General features: G+C 52.6%; 1 protein-coding gene across 6 annotated transcripts in view; it reads left to right on the forward strand.

Moving 5' to 3' along the window:
- The window catches only part of LOC125449941 (IQ motif and SEC7 domain-containing protein 2), a 220,772-nt gene that overhangs the window by 172,974 nt on the left and 30,004 nt on the right, over positions 1-17,794 (forward strand). For all 6 annotated transcript variants that reach the window (XM_059643214.1, XM_059643219.1, XM_059643217.1 and 3 more), the window contains 5 exons: positions 3,412-3,682; positions 5,866-7,187; positions 10,595-10,756; positions 13,742-13,864; positions 14,546-14,712. In XM_059643214.1, coding sequence (XP_059499197.1) covers positions 3,412-3,682; positions 5,866-7,187; positions 10,595-10,756; positions 13,742-13,864; positions 14,546-14,712 — 2,045 coding nt within the window. The remainder of the gene's footprint in view (positions 1-3,411; positions 3,683-5,865; positions 7,188-10,594; positions 10,757-13,741; positions 13,865-14,545; positions 14,713-17,794) is intronic.

A 17,794-nucleotide genomic window follows, 5' to 3' on the forward strand; every position in this document is an offset into this window, starting at 1 on the left:
AGGCTCACACAGGGTGAAGGGAATCAGATGTGTTCCTGATTTGCTGTTGTCTTCAAATGTATTCTAATCAATACAGGGAACCGTGAGAGCGTGAGGCGGAGGGAGATCGTGAGACGGAGGGAGAGCGTGAGATAGAAGGAGAGAGGATGGAGGGAATCCATAGAGAGTGAGAGGGAGAGTGAGACGGAGGGAGAGCGTGAGATAGAAGGAGAGAGGATGGAGGGAATCCATAGAGAGTGAGAGGGAGAGTGAGACGGAGGGAGAGCGTGAGATGGAAGGAGAGAGGATGGAGGGAATCCATAGAGAGTGAGAGGGAGAGTGAGACGGAGGGAGAGCGTGAGCTGGAAGGAGAGAGGATAGAGGGAATCCGGAGGGAGTGAGACAGAGGGAGGACTGAGGTAAACCGAGAGAAAGTGAGATGGAGGGAGAAAGGAAATCAAGAAAGAGAGATGGAGGAACAGAGGGCCTTGTTGCTGAGGATGGAAAGCAACAGAGGGAGGACATATAGTGGGAGGAAAGAATTGTAGACTGTGAGACTGCCGCAGGGGGACTGAGGTAGAAATAGGAAGGGAAACCGAGGCTGAGAGAGACTGAAAGCAGATTGAATTGAAACTTGCCAAAGGGGTGTTGGATAAATATCGAAGGGGAAGGAGTGAGAGGAAGGAAGAATGTGGGACTAACTGATCTTTCCTCGAACCAGCACAGGCCTGCTGAGCAAAATGGCCTTGTGTATTCTTATGTAAGATAGCATGGTGCTGTGAGACCCTGTTGAATAACTTGTGTTTTTTTTCCCTTCCTGCCACTTGGGCAGTTTTGTGATCCTAGACCAGATACTTCAGGCCTTGACGTTGCAATAGCCTGGGATGAAGCTCACAGGCCTAGAGTGCAGGCTTCATTTCGGGTCTGGATAGAGAGAAAGACAGTGAGTTCTAAAACCAGCCCTACACCACTTGGCTCTCTGCCTCTACAGGGCAGGACTTAGTCATAGAGTCATACAGCACAGAGACAGACCCGTTGACCCAACTCATGCACGCTGACCACGTTTCCTAAAGTGAACTAGTCCCATTTGTCTGCATTTGGCCCATAACCCTCTCAATTTTCCTATCCATGTACCTGTCCAAATGTCTTAAGTTTTGTAACTGTACCAGCCTCCTCCACTTCCTCTGGCAGCTCATTCCACACACGCACCACCCTCTGCATGAAAAAGTTGTCCCTCAGGTCCCTTTTGAATCTTTCCCCCTCTCACCTTAAACCTGTGCCCAGCTAGCTTTGGATTCCCCTACCCCTGGGGGAAAGACCTTGTCTATTCAGCCTATCCATGCCCCTCCATAAGGTCACCCCTCAGCCTCCAACACTCCAGGGAAAACAGCCCCTGCCTATCCAGCCCATCCTTTTCCTAAGGTGTGGGATTTCAAGACTAAGGGGCATATCTTCAAGGTGAGAGGAGAAAGATTTAAAACAGACATGAGAGGCACTTTTCTCACACAGAGATAGTGGTCCTTGTGTAGAATGAATTTCCTGAGTGGTGGGTGTGGGGACAGTTACAACATTTAAAAGACATTTGGATAAGTGCGTGGATAGGGAAAGGTTTGGAGGGATATGGGCCAGGAGCAGGCGGGTGGGACTGGTTTAGTTTTGGATCATGGTCAGCTCAGACTGGTTGGGCCAAAGGGACTGTTTCTGTGCAGTATGACTCTATTTATTGTCCACCTTTAATTGATGTGAGTGCCATCACTGGGAGCCGTTTCAGGGGGTCAGTTCATTCAAATTATTACTGTGTAGGGTCCCAGAACAAGTAAGGATGGCAGATTTACTTCTAGAAAGGGAGATCAGATTGTATTCCTGTAGGAAAGAGGAGGTGATAGCCAAGTGGCATTATCACGGGACTGATAACGCAGAGACCCGGGTAACGTTCTGGGCACCCAGGTTAAAATCCTGCCTCAGCAGATAGTGGAATTTGATTTAATCGAAGAAAAAAAATGACTGGAATTAAGGATTGATTGCTGGGGGGAGGAACCCCTGTGGGGAAGGAAATTGCCATCCTTACCTGGACTGGCCTACATGCGACTCCAGACCCACAGTAACATGGTTGACTCTGAACTGCTATCTGGGTAATAAGGGATGGGCAGTAAATGCTGCCTAGCCAGCGATGCCCACATTCTGTGAGTGAACTGATAAAGGAAGACTTCCCCTTTTTGCGTTGTAGGGCCACCCTGTCACTTGCCTTCCCATAGTTTTGACCTTTCTCGGAAATTCTCAGATGTGCGGGGGCTAGGCCCAGCTAGATCTGGTTGCTGATTCCGACTGAGCAATGTGTTATTTTTCAGACCACTGGCTAGCAGTCAGGAAGCAACAGGTCTTTTTCTGAGTGGGAGCCAGTAACTAGTGGTGTGCTGCAGGGATCAATGCTTGGACCCCAGCTACTCACATTAATGATGTAGGTGAGGGGACTAAATGTTTGCAGACCACAGAAAGCTGGGTGATCTGTCAGGAGGATGCGGAGATGCAGGGTGAGTGGGCGAATGCAGAATGGTGTGGTTTAGTGCGAGGTTCACCACTTCGGGAGCAAAGGCAGGAACGGAGATTATTATCGGAATGGTGATAGATTGGGAACTGGGGAGGGGTCATAAGACCTGGGTGTCCCTGTACACCAGTCACTGAAAGTAAGCCTTGCGGGTGGAGCAGGCGGTAAGGGTGGCCAATGGGATGTTGACCTTCATGGTGAGAGGGTTTGAGTACAGGAGCAGGGAATGTCTTGCTGTAGCTGCACTGGGACCTTGGTGTAGGCCACACCTGGAGTACTGTGTGCACTGTTTTGGGGTCTCCCTGCCTGAGGGAGGATGTTCTGGTGATGGAGGGGGTGCAGTGAATGTCTACCAGACTGATTCTGGGATGGCAGGGCTGACGTATGAAGAGAGACGGGGATGGCTAGGACTATGTTCACTGGAGTTTAGAAAAATGAGGAGAAACCGATAAAATTCTAACAGGACTAGACAAGGAAAACGCAGGAAGGATGTTCCCGATGACCAGGGTGGGGGTCCATACTAGAGGCCACAGCCTAAGGATACAGGGCAGTGTATTTAGGATAGGGCTGAGAAGAAATGTCTTCAACCAGAGCATGGTGAGCCTGGAGAATTCTCTGCCACAGAAAGCAATCAAGGCCAGAAGGAGTTATATATGGTTCTTAGTGCTGAAGTGTTTAAAGGGTATGGGGGAGAAAGCAGGGAATATTGGCCTGGATTGGGTGATCATTTAGAATAGAGGGGCTGAATGGCCGACTGCTGCCCGTGTTTGGTCTATGGTGTCGCCTGGGCAGTGTCAGTTGGATCTCGGTCGGACAGGGTAAGGTGGGGCTTGCTGTAAGAGTGTGGATAATGTTCTTTACCTCCCCTCTCCCCTCAACCCGGGCAGTTTGGAGGCCGATACGCAGAGCAGCGAAGCGGGCACCATCGTGGATAGCCCCTGTAGTCAGGGCCCTTACCGCTGTCAGCCTGAGTTCAGGCAGGAGTCTTACGAATTACCAACCAGTCGAAGCCATAGCACCGAGCTCCAGTGGGCACAGAGAGCTCGGCACCAGCCGGCCAGCTTGGCATTGCGCAAGCAGGAGGAGGAAGATGCCAGCAAACGACCTAAATCACTCTCGGACAGCTACGAACTCTCCACAGATCTGCAGGATAAGAAGGTAGGGGGGAGAGAGAGAGAGGGACCATGGCGATGTCAAGGGGGTGTGGGAGCCCAGAACAGGAGGAGGCCACTCAGCCCACTGAGCACTGCTTTGTGTGTTTCTGCAATCATGGGCTGGCTAGCTCCACCACCCCTCCCCCAAACCTTCCACCACCCTGCATCACCTGTCAAGAATCCAGTCACTTCTAACATCATCATCGACAAAATCTCTGCCCCCACCACTTTGTCAGGAAGAGACTCCCAAAGACTTTGAGAGAAAAAGATTTTGCGTCAATGTCTCCCACCCCCTCCGGTTCTTTACCTCATTCCCACTCGATCCATCTCCCCCTCTCATTCTTTACCTCATTCCCGTCGATTCCTCTCCCCCTCTGGTTCTTTACCCCATCCCCCCTCGATCTACCTCCCCCTCTGGTTCTTTACCCCGTTCCCCCTCCATCCATCTCCCCCTCTGGTTCTTTACCCCATTTCCCCTCGATCCGTCTCCCCCTCTGGTTCTTTACCCCATTCCCCCTCGATCCGTCTCCCCCTCTTGTTCTTTATCCTGTTCCCCCTTGATCTGCCTTCCCCTCTGGTTCTTTATCCCATCCCACTTAATCCATCTCCCTCTCTGGCTCTCTGTCCCTCTGGGTGACTCCTAATTTTTAAACAGTGATCCCCTCATTCTAGATTATCCCACAAGAGGAAACATCCTCTCCACGTTCTCCCATTCAAGACCTCTTCAGGATCTTAAATATTTCAATCAGGCTTCCTCTGACTCTTCTAAACTACAGGGGATACAAGCTCAGTCTGTCTATCCTTCTCTATATGATAACCCAACCCATTCCAGAGACTAGTCTGGAAAAACCTTCTTTGAACTCACCTCCTACTTTAAACAAGGAGACCAATACCGCACACAGTCCTCCAGAAGTGTTCTCACCAGTGTCCTATATGACCTCCCTCCTCTTGGCTTCACTTCCCCTCACATTAAACCCTTACCGTTCAATGAGCTTTCCTGTTTACTTGCTGTGCCTGCCCACTAACCTTCTGTGACTCATGCACCAGGACACCCAGATCCCTCTGTATCACTGAGCTTTGTCACCTCTCCTCATTTAGATAACGTGCCTCTTTTTTTATTCTTTGTACCAAAATAGACAGTTTCACACTGTCCCACATTGTACACCATTTGTGGGATGTTTACTCCCCCCCTCACGTGGCCTATCCCTATTCCTTTGTAGACTCTTAATGTCCTCTTCATGACTCACGTCCAAGTCCCTCATCATATCATCAGTAAATTGGGTTACTGTACTTTCAAACCCTAGCTCTGACCCTTTCACCCAAATCATTTCTACAAATTGTAAAGAGTTGAGGACCCAACACTGACCCCTGTGGGACACCACACTGTGAGAGTTCCTGCCCAGTTATTGCTACTCTCAGCCTCCTGTTAGCCAGTCAACCTTCTATCCATGTCAGCCTGTTCCCCTCTGCTGTCATTTGGTCCATTTCTTCACTCTGTCTTTAGCTCCCTCAGCCACGATCCAGCGGAATGACAGCACGGTCTTCACTGGGCTGAATGGCCTACTCCTGTTTCCGGGTTTTGTGGGATATGGACATCACAGGTAAGGGGCCCACCACTGACAGATCCCTCTTTGAACTGGCAGCCTGACTGTGCCATTTCAGAGGGTGGTTAAGGGAAAACTACATGACTATGGAGTACCAGGTAGATCCAAACCTGGTAAGGACCAGCCATCGACTGTCACAAAGACCCCCACCCAGCCAGGCCTGTGCCAGCCGTGTGACGTGGCTGACTCTGCTCTGAAAGGGCCTGAGTGAGACACAAGGGCAGCCACTGGGGAAAAGTAACAATCCCACATCCCAGTCCCTGGCCCCTGTAGGCAACAGGAGACAACTGGTTCATAAGTCAGTTCAGGGAATGTTTTGTGTGTTGTTCTTCACCGAATTGTCCCAACGCATCCCTCCCTACTTTGCTGGAATTTGTGAAACTAAGGGGAAAAGAAAAAGAGGGGATTTTACCCCCTCCCCGCTCCTGGAGGTTTGGGAAAATTGAGACACTCGGTTGGGGGGGTGGGGGGGGATCTGAGGGGCTGTAACACATTCGCAGGTATTTGATGTTCTTTGTGTTTGATTTTAACTGTGTGCGTGTCTCTCTCTCTCTGTGTCCCCCTCCACGTCCCGGCACTGCAGGTCGAGATGCTCGAGCGGAAATACGGAGGCTACTTTCTGAGCCGGCGAGCGGCCCGCACTATCCAGACCGCCTTCCGTCAGTATCGCATGAACAAGAACTTTGAGCGTCTGCGCAGCTCCCTGTCGGAGAGTCGCATGTCTCGGCGCATTGTGCTGTCCAACATGCGCATGCAGTACTCCTTCGAGGAGTACGAGAAGGGTCACGGCGCCAGTTTTGAAAGCAAGCAGGCGTCAGTTCGATCGGAGCAGACAGGCCTGGGGTCCCGGACCCACTCGGAGCGCAGCGACCAGTTTGGGGGCTTAGATGTGGAGTCGACCACTGCCTCCAGTGATTTCACCAATGAGATCACAGAGCTGGAGGATAGCTTCTCGAAGCAGGTCCGCACTCTGGCTGAATCCATTGACGACGCACTGGGCTGCCGCCCTGTGCCCCCGGGCACCGCTGCAGGTGACGAGGGAGATTCCTTTGACAGCCGGAGCTGTGAAGCCCGACAGGGGAAGAATGAGGACTCAGCCACCACCTACAGTGACACGACCCTTTACATCGATGAGGGAGACGCACCACACTCGGCACCCGCCTCTCCCCTTTCCTCGGAGCGGGCACCCAGCTCGGAGCAGGAGCTTCACCCCCACCATCACCCTCACCACCACAGTCACCCCCACCCGCACCACCGCCCAGCGGGCCCGGGCGTGCCCGAGTACTGGGGGAGGGAGGCGGACGGTGGGCGGAGAGTGCCAGGATGCGTGGAATGCCGGGATTATCGGCGGCGAGCTGCGCACCTGCCCCTGCTGACCATCGAGCCGCCCAGCGACAGCTCGGTGGACATGAGTGACCGCTCGGACCGCGGCTCCCTCAGCCGCCAGCTGGTGTACGAGCAGGAGCCGCCACCCCCACCCCCGCCGCCCCCAAAGTCCGCCCCGGTCCCCATCCCAGTGCCGGTTCCCCTCCCCGTCCACCGGTCGGCCCCTCCCCCGGCCCCTGCCACTGCCCCACCCCCTCCACCACCTCCGCCCCCTCCCCCGCCGCTGCCCCCTTCCCGCTCGCCCCTACCCCTGCGGCCAATGGCTAACAGCGATGGACGGAATGGCAAGACGGAGGTGGAGCTTTCGGATGCGGACAACGACAGCCTGAACTCCAGCGTGAACTCCAATGAGACCATCAACTGCAGCACAGGCTCCTCATCCCGGGACAGCCTGAGGGAGCAGACATTGTGCAAACAGACCTACCACAAGGAGACCCGTCACAGCTGGGACTCACCAGCTCTCAACAACGATGTGATGCAGCGTCGTCAGTATCGCATTGGCCTTAACCTCTTCAACAAGTAGGTCCTCACACACCGCCCCCTTACCCCAGTCTCTCCTCACACACCGCCCCCTTACCCCAGTGTCTCCTCATACATCACCCCCTTACCCCAGTGTCTGCTCACACACCGCCCCCTTACCCCAGTGTCTCCTCACACACCGCCCCCTTACCCCGGTCTCTCCTCACACATCACCCCCTTACCCCAGTCTCTGCTCACACACCGCCCCCTTACCCCAGTCTCTCCTCACACACAACCCCCTTACCCCAGTCTCTCCTCACACACCGCCCCTTACTCCAGTCTCTGCTCACACACCGCCCCCTTACCCCAGTCTCTCCTCACACACCGCCCCCTTACCCCAGTCTCTCCTCACACACCGCCCCCTTACCCCGGTCTCTCCTCACACATCACCCCCTTACCCCAGTGTCTGCTCACACACCGCCCCCTTACCCCAGTGTCTCCTCACACACCGCCCCCTTACCCCGGTCACTCCTCACACACCGCCCCCTTACCCCAGTGTCTCCTCATACATCACCCCCTTACCCCGGTCTCTCCTCACACACCGCCCCCTTACCCCAGTGTCTCCTCATACATCACCCCCTTACCCCAGTGTCTCCTCACACACCGCCCCCTTACCCCAGTCTCTGCTCACACACCGCCCCCTTACCCCAGTCTCTCCTCACACACAACCCCCTTACCCCAGTCTCTCCTCACACACCGCCCCTTACTCCAGTCTCTGCTCACACACCGCCCCCTTACCCCAGTCTCTCCTCACACACCGCCCCCTTACCCCAGTCTCTCCTCACACACCGCCCCCTTACCCCGGTCTCTCCTCACACATCACCCCCTTACCCCAGTGTCTGCTCACACACCGCCCCCTTACCCCAGTGTCTCCTCACACACCGCCCCCTTACCCCAGTCTCTGCTCACACACCGCCCCCTTACCCCAGTCTCTCCTCACACACAACCCCCTCACCCCAGTCTCTCCTCACACACCGCCTCTTACTCCAGTCTCTGCTCACACACCGCCCCCTTACCCCAGTCTCTCCTCACACACCGCCCCCTTACCCCAGTCTCTCCTCACACACCGCCCCTTACCCCAGTCTCTCCTCACACACCGCCCCCTTACCCCAGTCTCTCTTCACACACCGCCCCCTTACCCCAGTGTCTCCTCACACACCGTCCCCTTACCCCAGTCTCTCCTCACACACCGTCCCCTTACCCCAGTCTCAGCTCACACACCGCCCCCTTACCCCAGTCTCTCCTCACACACCACCCCCTTACCCCAGTGTCTCCTCACACACCGCCCCCTTACCCCAGTGTCTCCTCACACACTGCCCCCTTACCCCAGTGTCTCCTCACACACCGCCCCCTTACCCCAGTGTCTCCTCACACACCGCCCCCATAACCCAGTGTCTCCTCACACACCGCCACCTTACCCCAGTGTCTCCTCACACACCGCCCCCTTACCCCAGTCTCTGCTCACACACCGCCCCCTTACCCCAGTGTCTCCTCACACACCGCCCCCTTACCCCAGTGTCTCCTCACACACCGCCACCTTACCCCAGTGTCTCCTCACACACCGCCCCCTTACCCCAGTCTCTGCTCACACACCGCCCCCTTACCCCAGTCTCTCCTCACACACCACCCACTTACCCCAGTGTCTCCTCATACATCGCCCCCTTACCCCAGTGTCTCCTCACACACTGCCCCCTTACCCCAGTGTCTCCTCACACACCACCCCCTTACCCCAGTGTCTCCTCACACACCGCCCCCATAACCCAGTGTCTCCTCACACACCGCCACCTTACCCCAGTGTCTCCTCACACACCGCCCCCTTACCCCAGTCTCTGCTCACACACCGCCCCCTTACCCCAGTGTCTCCTCACACACCGCCCCCTTACCCCAGTCTCTGCTCACACACCGCCCCTTACCCCAGTGTCTCCTCACACACCGCCCCCTTACCCCAGTCTCTCCTCACACACCGCCCCCTTACCCCAGTCTCTCCTCACACACCACCCCCTTACCCCAGTCTCTCCTCACACACCGCCCCCTTACCCCAGTCTCTCCTCACACACCGCCCCCTTACCCCAGTGTCTCCTCACACACCGCCCCCTTACCCCAGTGTCTCCTCACACACCGCCCCCTTACCCCAGTCTCTCCTCACACACCACCCCCTTACCCCAGTCTCTCCTCACACAACACCTCCATCCACACTCATCCCCCCAAATCCACCATCACTCCCCCCTGAATCCACTCTCACTCCCTTTCAATCCACTGTCTCTCCCCCTCAATGCTCTCTCCTACTCGCCCCTCAATCCACTCTCTCACTCCACACTCAATCCACTCTCTCACTCCACCCTCAAGCCACTCTCACCCCCAATCTCTTCTCTCACTCCCCCTCAATCCACTGTCTCTCCCCCTCAATCCTCTCTCCTACTCGCCCCTCAATCCACTCTCTCACTCCACCCTCAATCCACTCTCACTCCACCCTCAATCCACTCTCATGCCTCCTCGATCCACTCTCACTCCCCTCAATCCACTCTCACTCCCCCTCAATCCACTCTCTCACCCCCTAATCTCTTCTCTCACTCCTCCCTCAATCCACTGTCTCTCCCCCTCAATCCACTCTCTCACTCCTCCTCGATCCACTCTCACTCCTCCTCGATCCACTCTCACTCCCCCTCAATCACTCTCACTGTTTATCTCTCTCTCTCTTCCTGTCTCTCTGTCTTTCTCATCCCTCTGTCTCCCTTTTTCTGTGTCTCTCTGTGTGCCTCGCTCTGTGTCTCTCTGCCTCTGTCCTTTTCTGTCTCTCCCTGTATCTCTCTCTGTCTCTCTCTCTCTCTCTTTCTCTGTCTCTCTCTGTCTCTCTCTCTCTCTGTCTCTATCTCTCTTCCCCCTTTTTCTGTGTCTCTCTGTATTTCTCTCTCTCCCTCACTCTCATACTGTCTTGTTCTCTCTTTCTCTGTCTGTGTCTTTCTCTCTCTCTCTCTGTCTCTATCTCTGTCACTCTCTCTGTCTTTCACTCTCTCTGTCGCTCTCTCTCTGTTTCCCTCTATCTCATTCCTCTGTCTCTCTATTCTCTTCAACAAGTAGGTGCCAGAGGACCTTGACTGCACCCAGTGGGTACCCCTGGCACCACAGAGCTCCCTCCTTAATCCTTAGAAACATCCAACACCCCAACCACCACCCACTTGCCTCCCCCCCATGTGAGGGAGGCTGAAAAGCTTCCCTGTGTTCTGTGTAACAGGCTCAAGGAGGAGAGAATGGGGCTGAATGGCCTCCTGTTCCTGTGTGACAGGCCTGAGGGCAGGGGGTTGGGGGGCTGAATAGCCTCCTCCAGTTATTGTGTGAAAGATAATGTATAAACGTGAATATTTTCTCCCTCTCTCTATCTCTGCCTGTGTCGTCCTGATGGTGTGCAGGAAGCCAGAAAAGGGGATCCAGTATTTGATCGAGCGCGGTTTTGTAGCAGACACACCAATCGGCGTTGCACGCTTCATCCTGGAACGGAAGGGATTGAGCCGGCAGATGATCGGGGAATTCCTGGGGAACCGGCAGAAGCAATTCAACCGGGACGTGCTGGAGTGAGTGATTTCTCCCAACTCTCTCTGATGCTCACTCTGTCCCTCCATCTCTCCCTATCACCCCTCCCTAGCCCCAATGGGCAGAATGACCCTATTTTGGAACAGGACCAGAGGGAGGCCATTCAGCCCCACTCATGCATCCCCAACAAGCCCACTGCATCATTCAGTAGGTCATGGGCTGATCTGATTTTAACCTCAACTCTACATTCCTGCAGCCACCCCGATAACCTTTCATCCCCTCGCTTATTGAGAATCTATCTCCCTCTGCCTTAAACATATTTGAAGATTCAGCATCCACTGTTTTTTGAGAAAGGGAATTCCAAAGTTTCTTGACCCTCTGCAGTTTCTCCACCACTGTTTTAAATAGGTAACTCCATATTTTTAAACAGTGACCCCCCCCCCCAGTCTTGGATTCTCCCACAAGTCACAGCATTGTACAGCACAGAAACAGACCCTTTGGCCCAACCCGTCCATGTCGACCAGATATCTTAAATTAATCCAGTCCCCATTTGCCATCATTTGGCCCGTACCCCTCTAAACCCTTCTTATCCATGTCCCTTTAAATGCTGTCATTGTACCAGACTCCACCATCTCCTCTGGTAGCTCATTCCATACACGCACCACCCACTGTGTGAAAAATTACCCCTCAGGTCCCTAGGAAGAGGAAACATCCTTTCAACATCCGTCCCTGGCCGAGTCCCCTCAGGATCCTAGATGTTTGAATTCAGCAGCTCTGCCACTTCTAGAGTTCAGTGGATACAAGCCTGGCCTGTCTAGCCTTTCCTCATAAAGTAATCCACTCATTTCAGGGATTAGTCTGGGGAAATCCTCTGTAATCTGCTTCTGATGTATTCACATCCTTCCAGAAGTGCCGTGACCAATACTGTACACAGTCCTCCAGAAGTGGTTTCGTCTGTGTCCTATATGACCTCCCTCCTGTTGGCTTCACTTCCCCTCACATTAAACCCTTACCATTCAATGAGCTTTCCTGTTTACTTGCTGTGCCTGCCCACTAACCTTCTGTGAGTCATGCACCAGGACACCCAGATCCCTCTGCATCTCTGAGCTCTGTCACCTCCGCCCATTTAGATAACATGCCTCTTTTCTATTCTTGCTGCCAAAATGGACAATTTCACACCTTGACCCTCCGTCCCTCGGGGTCTGTAACATCTCTTGACCTCTCGGTCTTGAACTCACTGGAAGGGTGAGTGTCGCCGAGGATCGAGATCCCCAAAACATCACTGCCCCACTGCCCCAAATCTCAGTCTGAAATAGTCACCCACCCTGCCACCCCGGCCTTCTTCCACCTTGCCACCTTCCAGCTCAGCGAGCAAACTCACATCCAGAACCCCGGTCTTCTGTTCAGCAATGAGGCTGTGAACCCCCACCAGGCCCTGCAGCGTACTCTAGACTCTCTCTGCTCCAGGAGTCTCTCAGCATAAACCTAGTCAAAACCCTTTTCAAATTTTAAATGCTTTAATGAAGTCATAAACTTGCTGTCCTGAACTCCAGGGAGCGCCAGCCTGTTCTACTCAATCTCCTCCTGCAGACCCACCCTCTCATTCCCAGGAATCAATCGAGTGAATCTGTAATGCATTCCCACCTCGACACCCATGACCTCCCGTATCGTTTAGGGGAGCACAACTGTACACTGTACTCCACGTGTGGTCTCAGTAATAGTCTGTTGAACTGCTACAGGACAGTCCTGCCTTCTTTGTTATTCATTCATGGGACATGGGCAGTGCTGGCTGGGACCAGCATTTCTTACCCGTCCCTAACTGCCCCTTGGGAAGGTCATTGTGAGCAGCTTTCTTGACCCGCTGCAGACCCCATGTGGGGACACCTCACACTGTGCTCCATTACGTTTGCCTATGTGTGTGTTGGCCCAGTGGAAAACTCCCTTGGGTGGGGGTGGGTGGGGGCAGGGGGTTGCTGCTCCCCACTGCATCTGCTGCCTGACCTGTCCTCCAGAGGGGCGGGGGTGGCGGGTTTGGAAGGTGCTGTCGGAGGAGCCTGTGCGAGTTGCTGCAATGTGTCTTGTAGAGACGGTGGACACTGCTGCTGGGCGTCAGTGGTAGGGGGAGGGAGTGTTGAAGGTGGGGGGGTTAGTGCGTTGTTTGAGCTGGGGTGCAGGGGTGTGTCAGCTTTGTTCTTGATGGTGTCAAGCTTCTCGAGTGTTGATGGAGCCGCACCTGTCCAGGCAAGTGGGGAGTATTCCATCACCCTCCTGACTTGTGTCTTGTAGATGATGGGACAGGCTTTGGCAGGGGTTGGTGGGGGTGGGTGGGGGGATGGTTTAGCCGTGAGGAGGGGGTTTACTCGCTATAGGATTCCCAGTCTCTGACCTGCTGTTGGAGCACAGGATTGGTATGACTGGGTCCAGTTCTGTTCCTGGTAAGAGTAACCCCCCAGGATGTTGAGAGAGATGGAGGGAGGGATTCTGTGATGGTAACACCATGAAATGTCAAGGGGCCAGTGGTTCAGTCCTATATTGTTGGACTTGGTAACCCCCAGGAAAGTGAGGAATATCACATAATCTAGGGTCTGTTATCCAGTGGAATTTTTGTGGACTGACCCCTTTCTCTGTTTCTCTGTTTCTTTGTCTGCCTCACTCTCTCCCTCCTTCTCTCTCTCTCTGTGATTTGCCCCTCATCCTCTGTCTCTCTCACCCTCTCACACATTCTCTCTTCAACTTGTTCACTGTCTCATTCTCTCTCTGTCTCTCTCTCACATTATATCCGTATCTCGCACACTCTCCCTCTCACTGTCCCTTCCTTTCCCCCTCTCTCTCTCTCTACCCCTTCCTCCCCTCTCTCTCCCCATCTGTCTCTCTTTCTGCCCCTGTCTTCCCCACACCCTCCCTCTCCAACCCCGCCTCCTGTTTCTGTGTCTCCTCTCCCCCCACTTTCTCCCCTACCCTCTCTCTCCCCATGCCTGCCCTTCCCTCTCCTGCTGGGATGGCTTGCTGCCTCCCCCCACCCCAAGTTGTGTGGTGGATGAGATGGATTTCGGGGGAATGGAGTTGGACGAGGCCCTTCGCAAGTTCCAGGCCCATATCCGGGTTCAGGGGGAGGCCCAGAAGGTGGAGAGGCTGATCGAATCTTTCAGGTGGGTGGAGACACACAGCCACACACACACATACAAACACCCACACACATACTCCCACACACACTCATGCACACACACTGACACACACACACAAACATACATGCACCCTCTCTCTCTCTCACACACATACAAACACCCACACACACACACACACACACACACACACACACACAAAGACAAAGACACACACATACACTCCCCCACACACTCCCACACACACTGTCACACACACACATTCACATTCACAAACACACATATTCTCACACTCACATACACACTCACAAACACACACTCCCAGACACACACACATGCGCACACACTCATTCTCACACACTTTCTTGCAGAGAAGCTCACACACAGAAACTCTCACCCTCACACACACTCTCGCTCACACTCGAACACACAATTGCTCACACAGAAACACAGACAGAAACTCGCACCCAAACACAAACTCTCACACACAGAAACTCTCACTCTCATACACACATTCACATCAAATACATACAGAAACTCACACTCCACACAATCACACAGTGACATTCATTCACACACTCCTTCACTCCCACACGCTCACACACACTCGGACACAGAAACGTTCACGCACACACAACTGTGATGCTGCCATATTTGAATAGCACATGTGAACCTGGAGCCCACAGTAACCTTGCCAGCTCTCCACAGCCAACGCTACTGCATCTGTAACCCTGCACTAGTGAGGCAGTTCCGTAACCCAGACACCATCTTCATCCTGGCGTTCGCCATCATCCTGCTCAACACGGACATGTACAGCCCTAACGTGAAGCCTGAACGTAAAATGAAGCTGGATGATTTCATCAAGAACCTTCGAGGTGAGTGTTGGCTGCATGTAGATAGGATCTTCCTGATCAACTCAGTTCCAATCCTTAGCCCCTCAACAGTCCATAGAACAGAGAACATTACAGCACAGTACAGGCCCTTCGGCCCTCGATGTTGTGCCGACCTGTCATACCGATCTCAAGCCCATCTAACCTACACTATTCCATGTACGTCCATATGCTTATCCAATGACGACTTAAATGTACCCAAAGTTGGCGAATCTACTACCGTTGCAGGCAAAGTGTTCCATTCGCTTACTACTCTCTGAGTAAAGAAACTACCTCTGACATCTGTCCTATATCTTTCACCCCTCAATTTAAAGTTATGCCCCCTCGTGCTCGCCGTCACCATCCTAGGAAAAAGGCTCTCCCTATCCACCCTATCTAACACTCTGATTATTTTATATGTTTCAATTAAGTCACCTCTCAACCTTCTTCTCTCTAATGAAAACAGCCTCAGGTCCCTCAGCCTTTCCTCGTAAGATCTTCCCTCCATACCAGGCAACATCCTAGTAAATCCCCTCTGCACCCTTTCCAAAGCTTCCACATCCTTCTTATAATGCGGTGACCAGAACCACACACAATACTCCAAGTGCAGCCGCACCAGAGTTTTGTACAGCTTCACTATAACCTCTTGGTTCCGGAACTCGATCCCTCTATCAATAAAAGCTAAAACACTGTATGCCTTCTTAACAGCCCTGTCAACCTGGGTGGCAACTTTCAAGGATCTGTGTACATGGACACCGAGATCTCTCTGCTCATCTACACTACCAAGAATCTTACCATTAGCCCAGTACTTTGCCTTCTGGTTACTCCTACCAAAGTGCATCACCTCACACTTGTCTGCATGAAACTCCATTTGCCACCTCTCAGCCCAGCTCTGCAGCTTATCTATGTCTCTCTGCAACCTACAGCATCCTTCGTCACTATCCACAACTGCACTGACCTTAGTGTCGTCTGCAAATTTACTAACCCATCCTTCTACGCCCTCATCCAGGCCATTTATAAAAATGACAAATAGCAGTGGACCCAACACCGACCCTTGCGGTACACCACTAGTAACTGGTCTCCAGGATGAACATTTCCCATCAACCACCACCCTCTGTCTTCTTTCAGCAAGCCAATTTCCGATCCAAACTGCTATATCTCCCACAATCCCATTCCTCCACATTTTGTACAATAGCCTACTGTGGGGAACCTTATCGAACACCTTGCTGAAATCCATATACACCACATCAACCGGTTTACTCTCATCTACCTGTTTGGTCACCTTCTCAAAGAACTCAGTAAGGTTTGTGAGGCACGACCTTCCCTTCACAAAACCGTGCAGATTATCCCTAATCAATTTATTCTTTTCTAGATGATTATAAATCCTATCTCTTATAATCTTTTCCAACACTTTACCAACAACTGAGGTAAGGCTCACTGGTCTATAATTATCAGGGTTGTCTCTACTCCCCTTCTTGAACAGGGGAACCACATGCGCTATCCTCCAGTCGTCTGGCACTATTCCTGTAGACAATGACGAGTTAAAGATCAATGCCAAAGGCTCGGCAATCTCCTCCCTGGCTTCCCACAGGATCCAAGGATAAATCCCATCCGGCCCAGGGGACTTATCTATCTTCACACTCTGTAGGATTTCTAATACCTCTTCCTTCTGAACCTCAATCCCACCTAGTCTAGTAGCCTGTATCTCAGTATTCTCCTCGACAACATTGTCATTTTCTGGAGTGAATACTGTTGAAAAATATTCATTTAGCGCTTCCCTTATCTCATCTGACTCCACACACAACTTCGCACTACCATCCTTGATTGGACCTAATCTTACTTTCGTCATTCTTTTATTCCTTAAATACCTATAGAAAGCCTTAGGGTTTACCCTGATCCTATCCACCAATAACTTCTCATGTCTCCTCCTGGCTCTTCTGAGTTCTCTCTTTAGGTCTTTCCTTGCTACCTCGTAGCCCTCAAGTGCCCTAACTGAGCCTTCACATTTCATCCTAACATAAGCCGCCTTCTTCCTCTTGACCAGAGATTCCACCTCCTTCGTAAACCACGGCTCCCGCACTCTACAGCTTCCTCCCTGCCTGACAGCTACATACTTATCTAGGACACACAGGAGCTTTTCCTTGAATAAGCTCCACATTTCTAATGTGCCCGTCCCCTGCAGTTTCCTTCCCCATCCTATGCTCCCTAAATCTTGCCTAATCTCATCGTAATTGCCTTTCCCCCAGCTATAACTCTTGCCCAGTGGTATACACCTATCCCTTTCCATCACTAAAGTAAACATAACAGAATTATGATCGCTATCACCAAAGTGCTCACCTACTTCCAAATCTAACACCTGGCCAGGCTCATTACCCAGTACCAAATCTAATGTGGCTTTGCCCCTTGTTGGCCTATCTACATACTGTGTCAGGAAGCCCTCCTGCACACTCTGGACAAAAACTGACCCATCTATAGTACTCGAACTATAGTGTTCCCAGTCAATATTTGGAAAGTTGAAGTCCCCCGTGACAACTACCCTGTCTTTCTCACTCCTATTGAGAATCATCTTTGCCATCCTTTCCTCTACATTTCTGGAACTATTCGGAGGCCTATAGAAAACTCCCAACAGGGTGACCTCTCCTTTCCTGTTTCTAACCTCAGCCCATACTACCTCAGTTGACGAGTCCCCAAACATCCTTTCTGCAACTGTAATACTGTCCTTGACCAACAATGTCGCACCTCCGCCCCTTTCACCACCTTCTCTGTTCTTACTGAAACATCTAAATCCCGGAACCTGCAACAACCATTCCAGTCCCTGCTCTATCCATGTCTCCGAAATGGCAAGTTCACCCACCTTATTCCGGACGCTCCTGGCGTTGAAGTAGACACACTTCAATCCAACTTCTTGCTTGCCGGTGCCATCTTGCTTCCCTGAAACTTTATTTCGGCCCTCCCTACGCTCAACCTTTTCTATAGTCGAACTACAATTTTGGTTCCCACCCCCTGCTGAATCAGTTTAAACCCACCCGAACAGCCTTAGCAAATTTCCCCCCCCAGGATATCATTACCCCTCTGGTTCAGGTGAAGA

This window comes from Stegostoma tigrinum, chromosome 49, assembly GCF_030684315.1.
Source record: "Stegostoma tigrinum isolate sSteTig4 chromosome 49, sSteTig4.hap1, whole genome shotgun sequence".
NCBI lineage: Eukaryota > Metazoa > Chordata > Chondrichthyes > Orectolobiformes > Stegostomatidae > Stegostoma > Stegostoma tigrinum.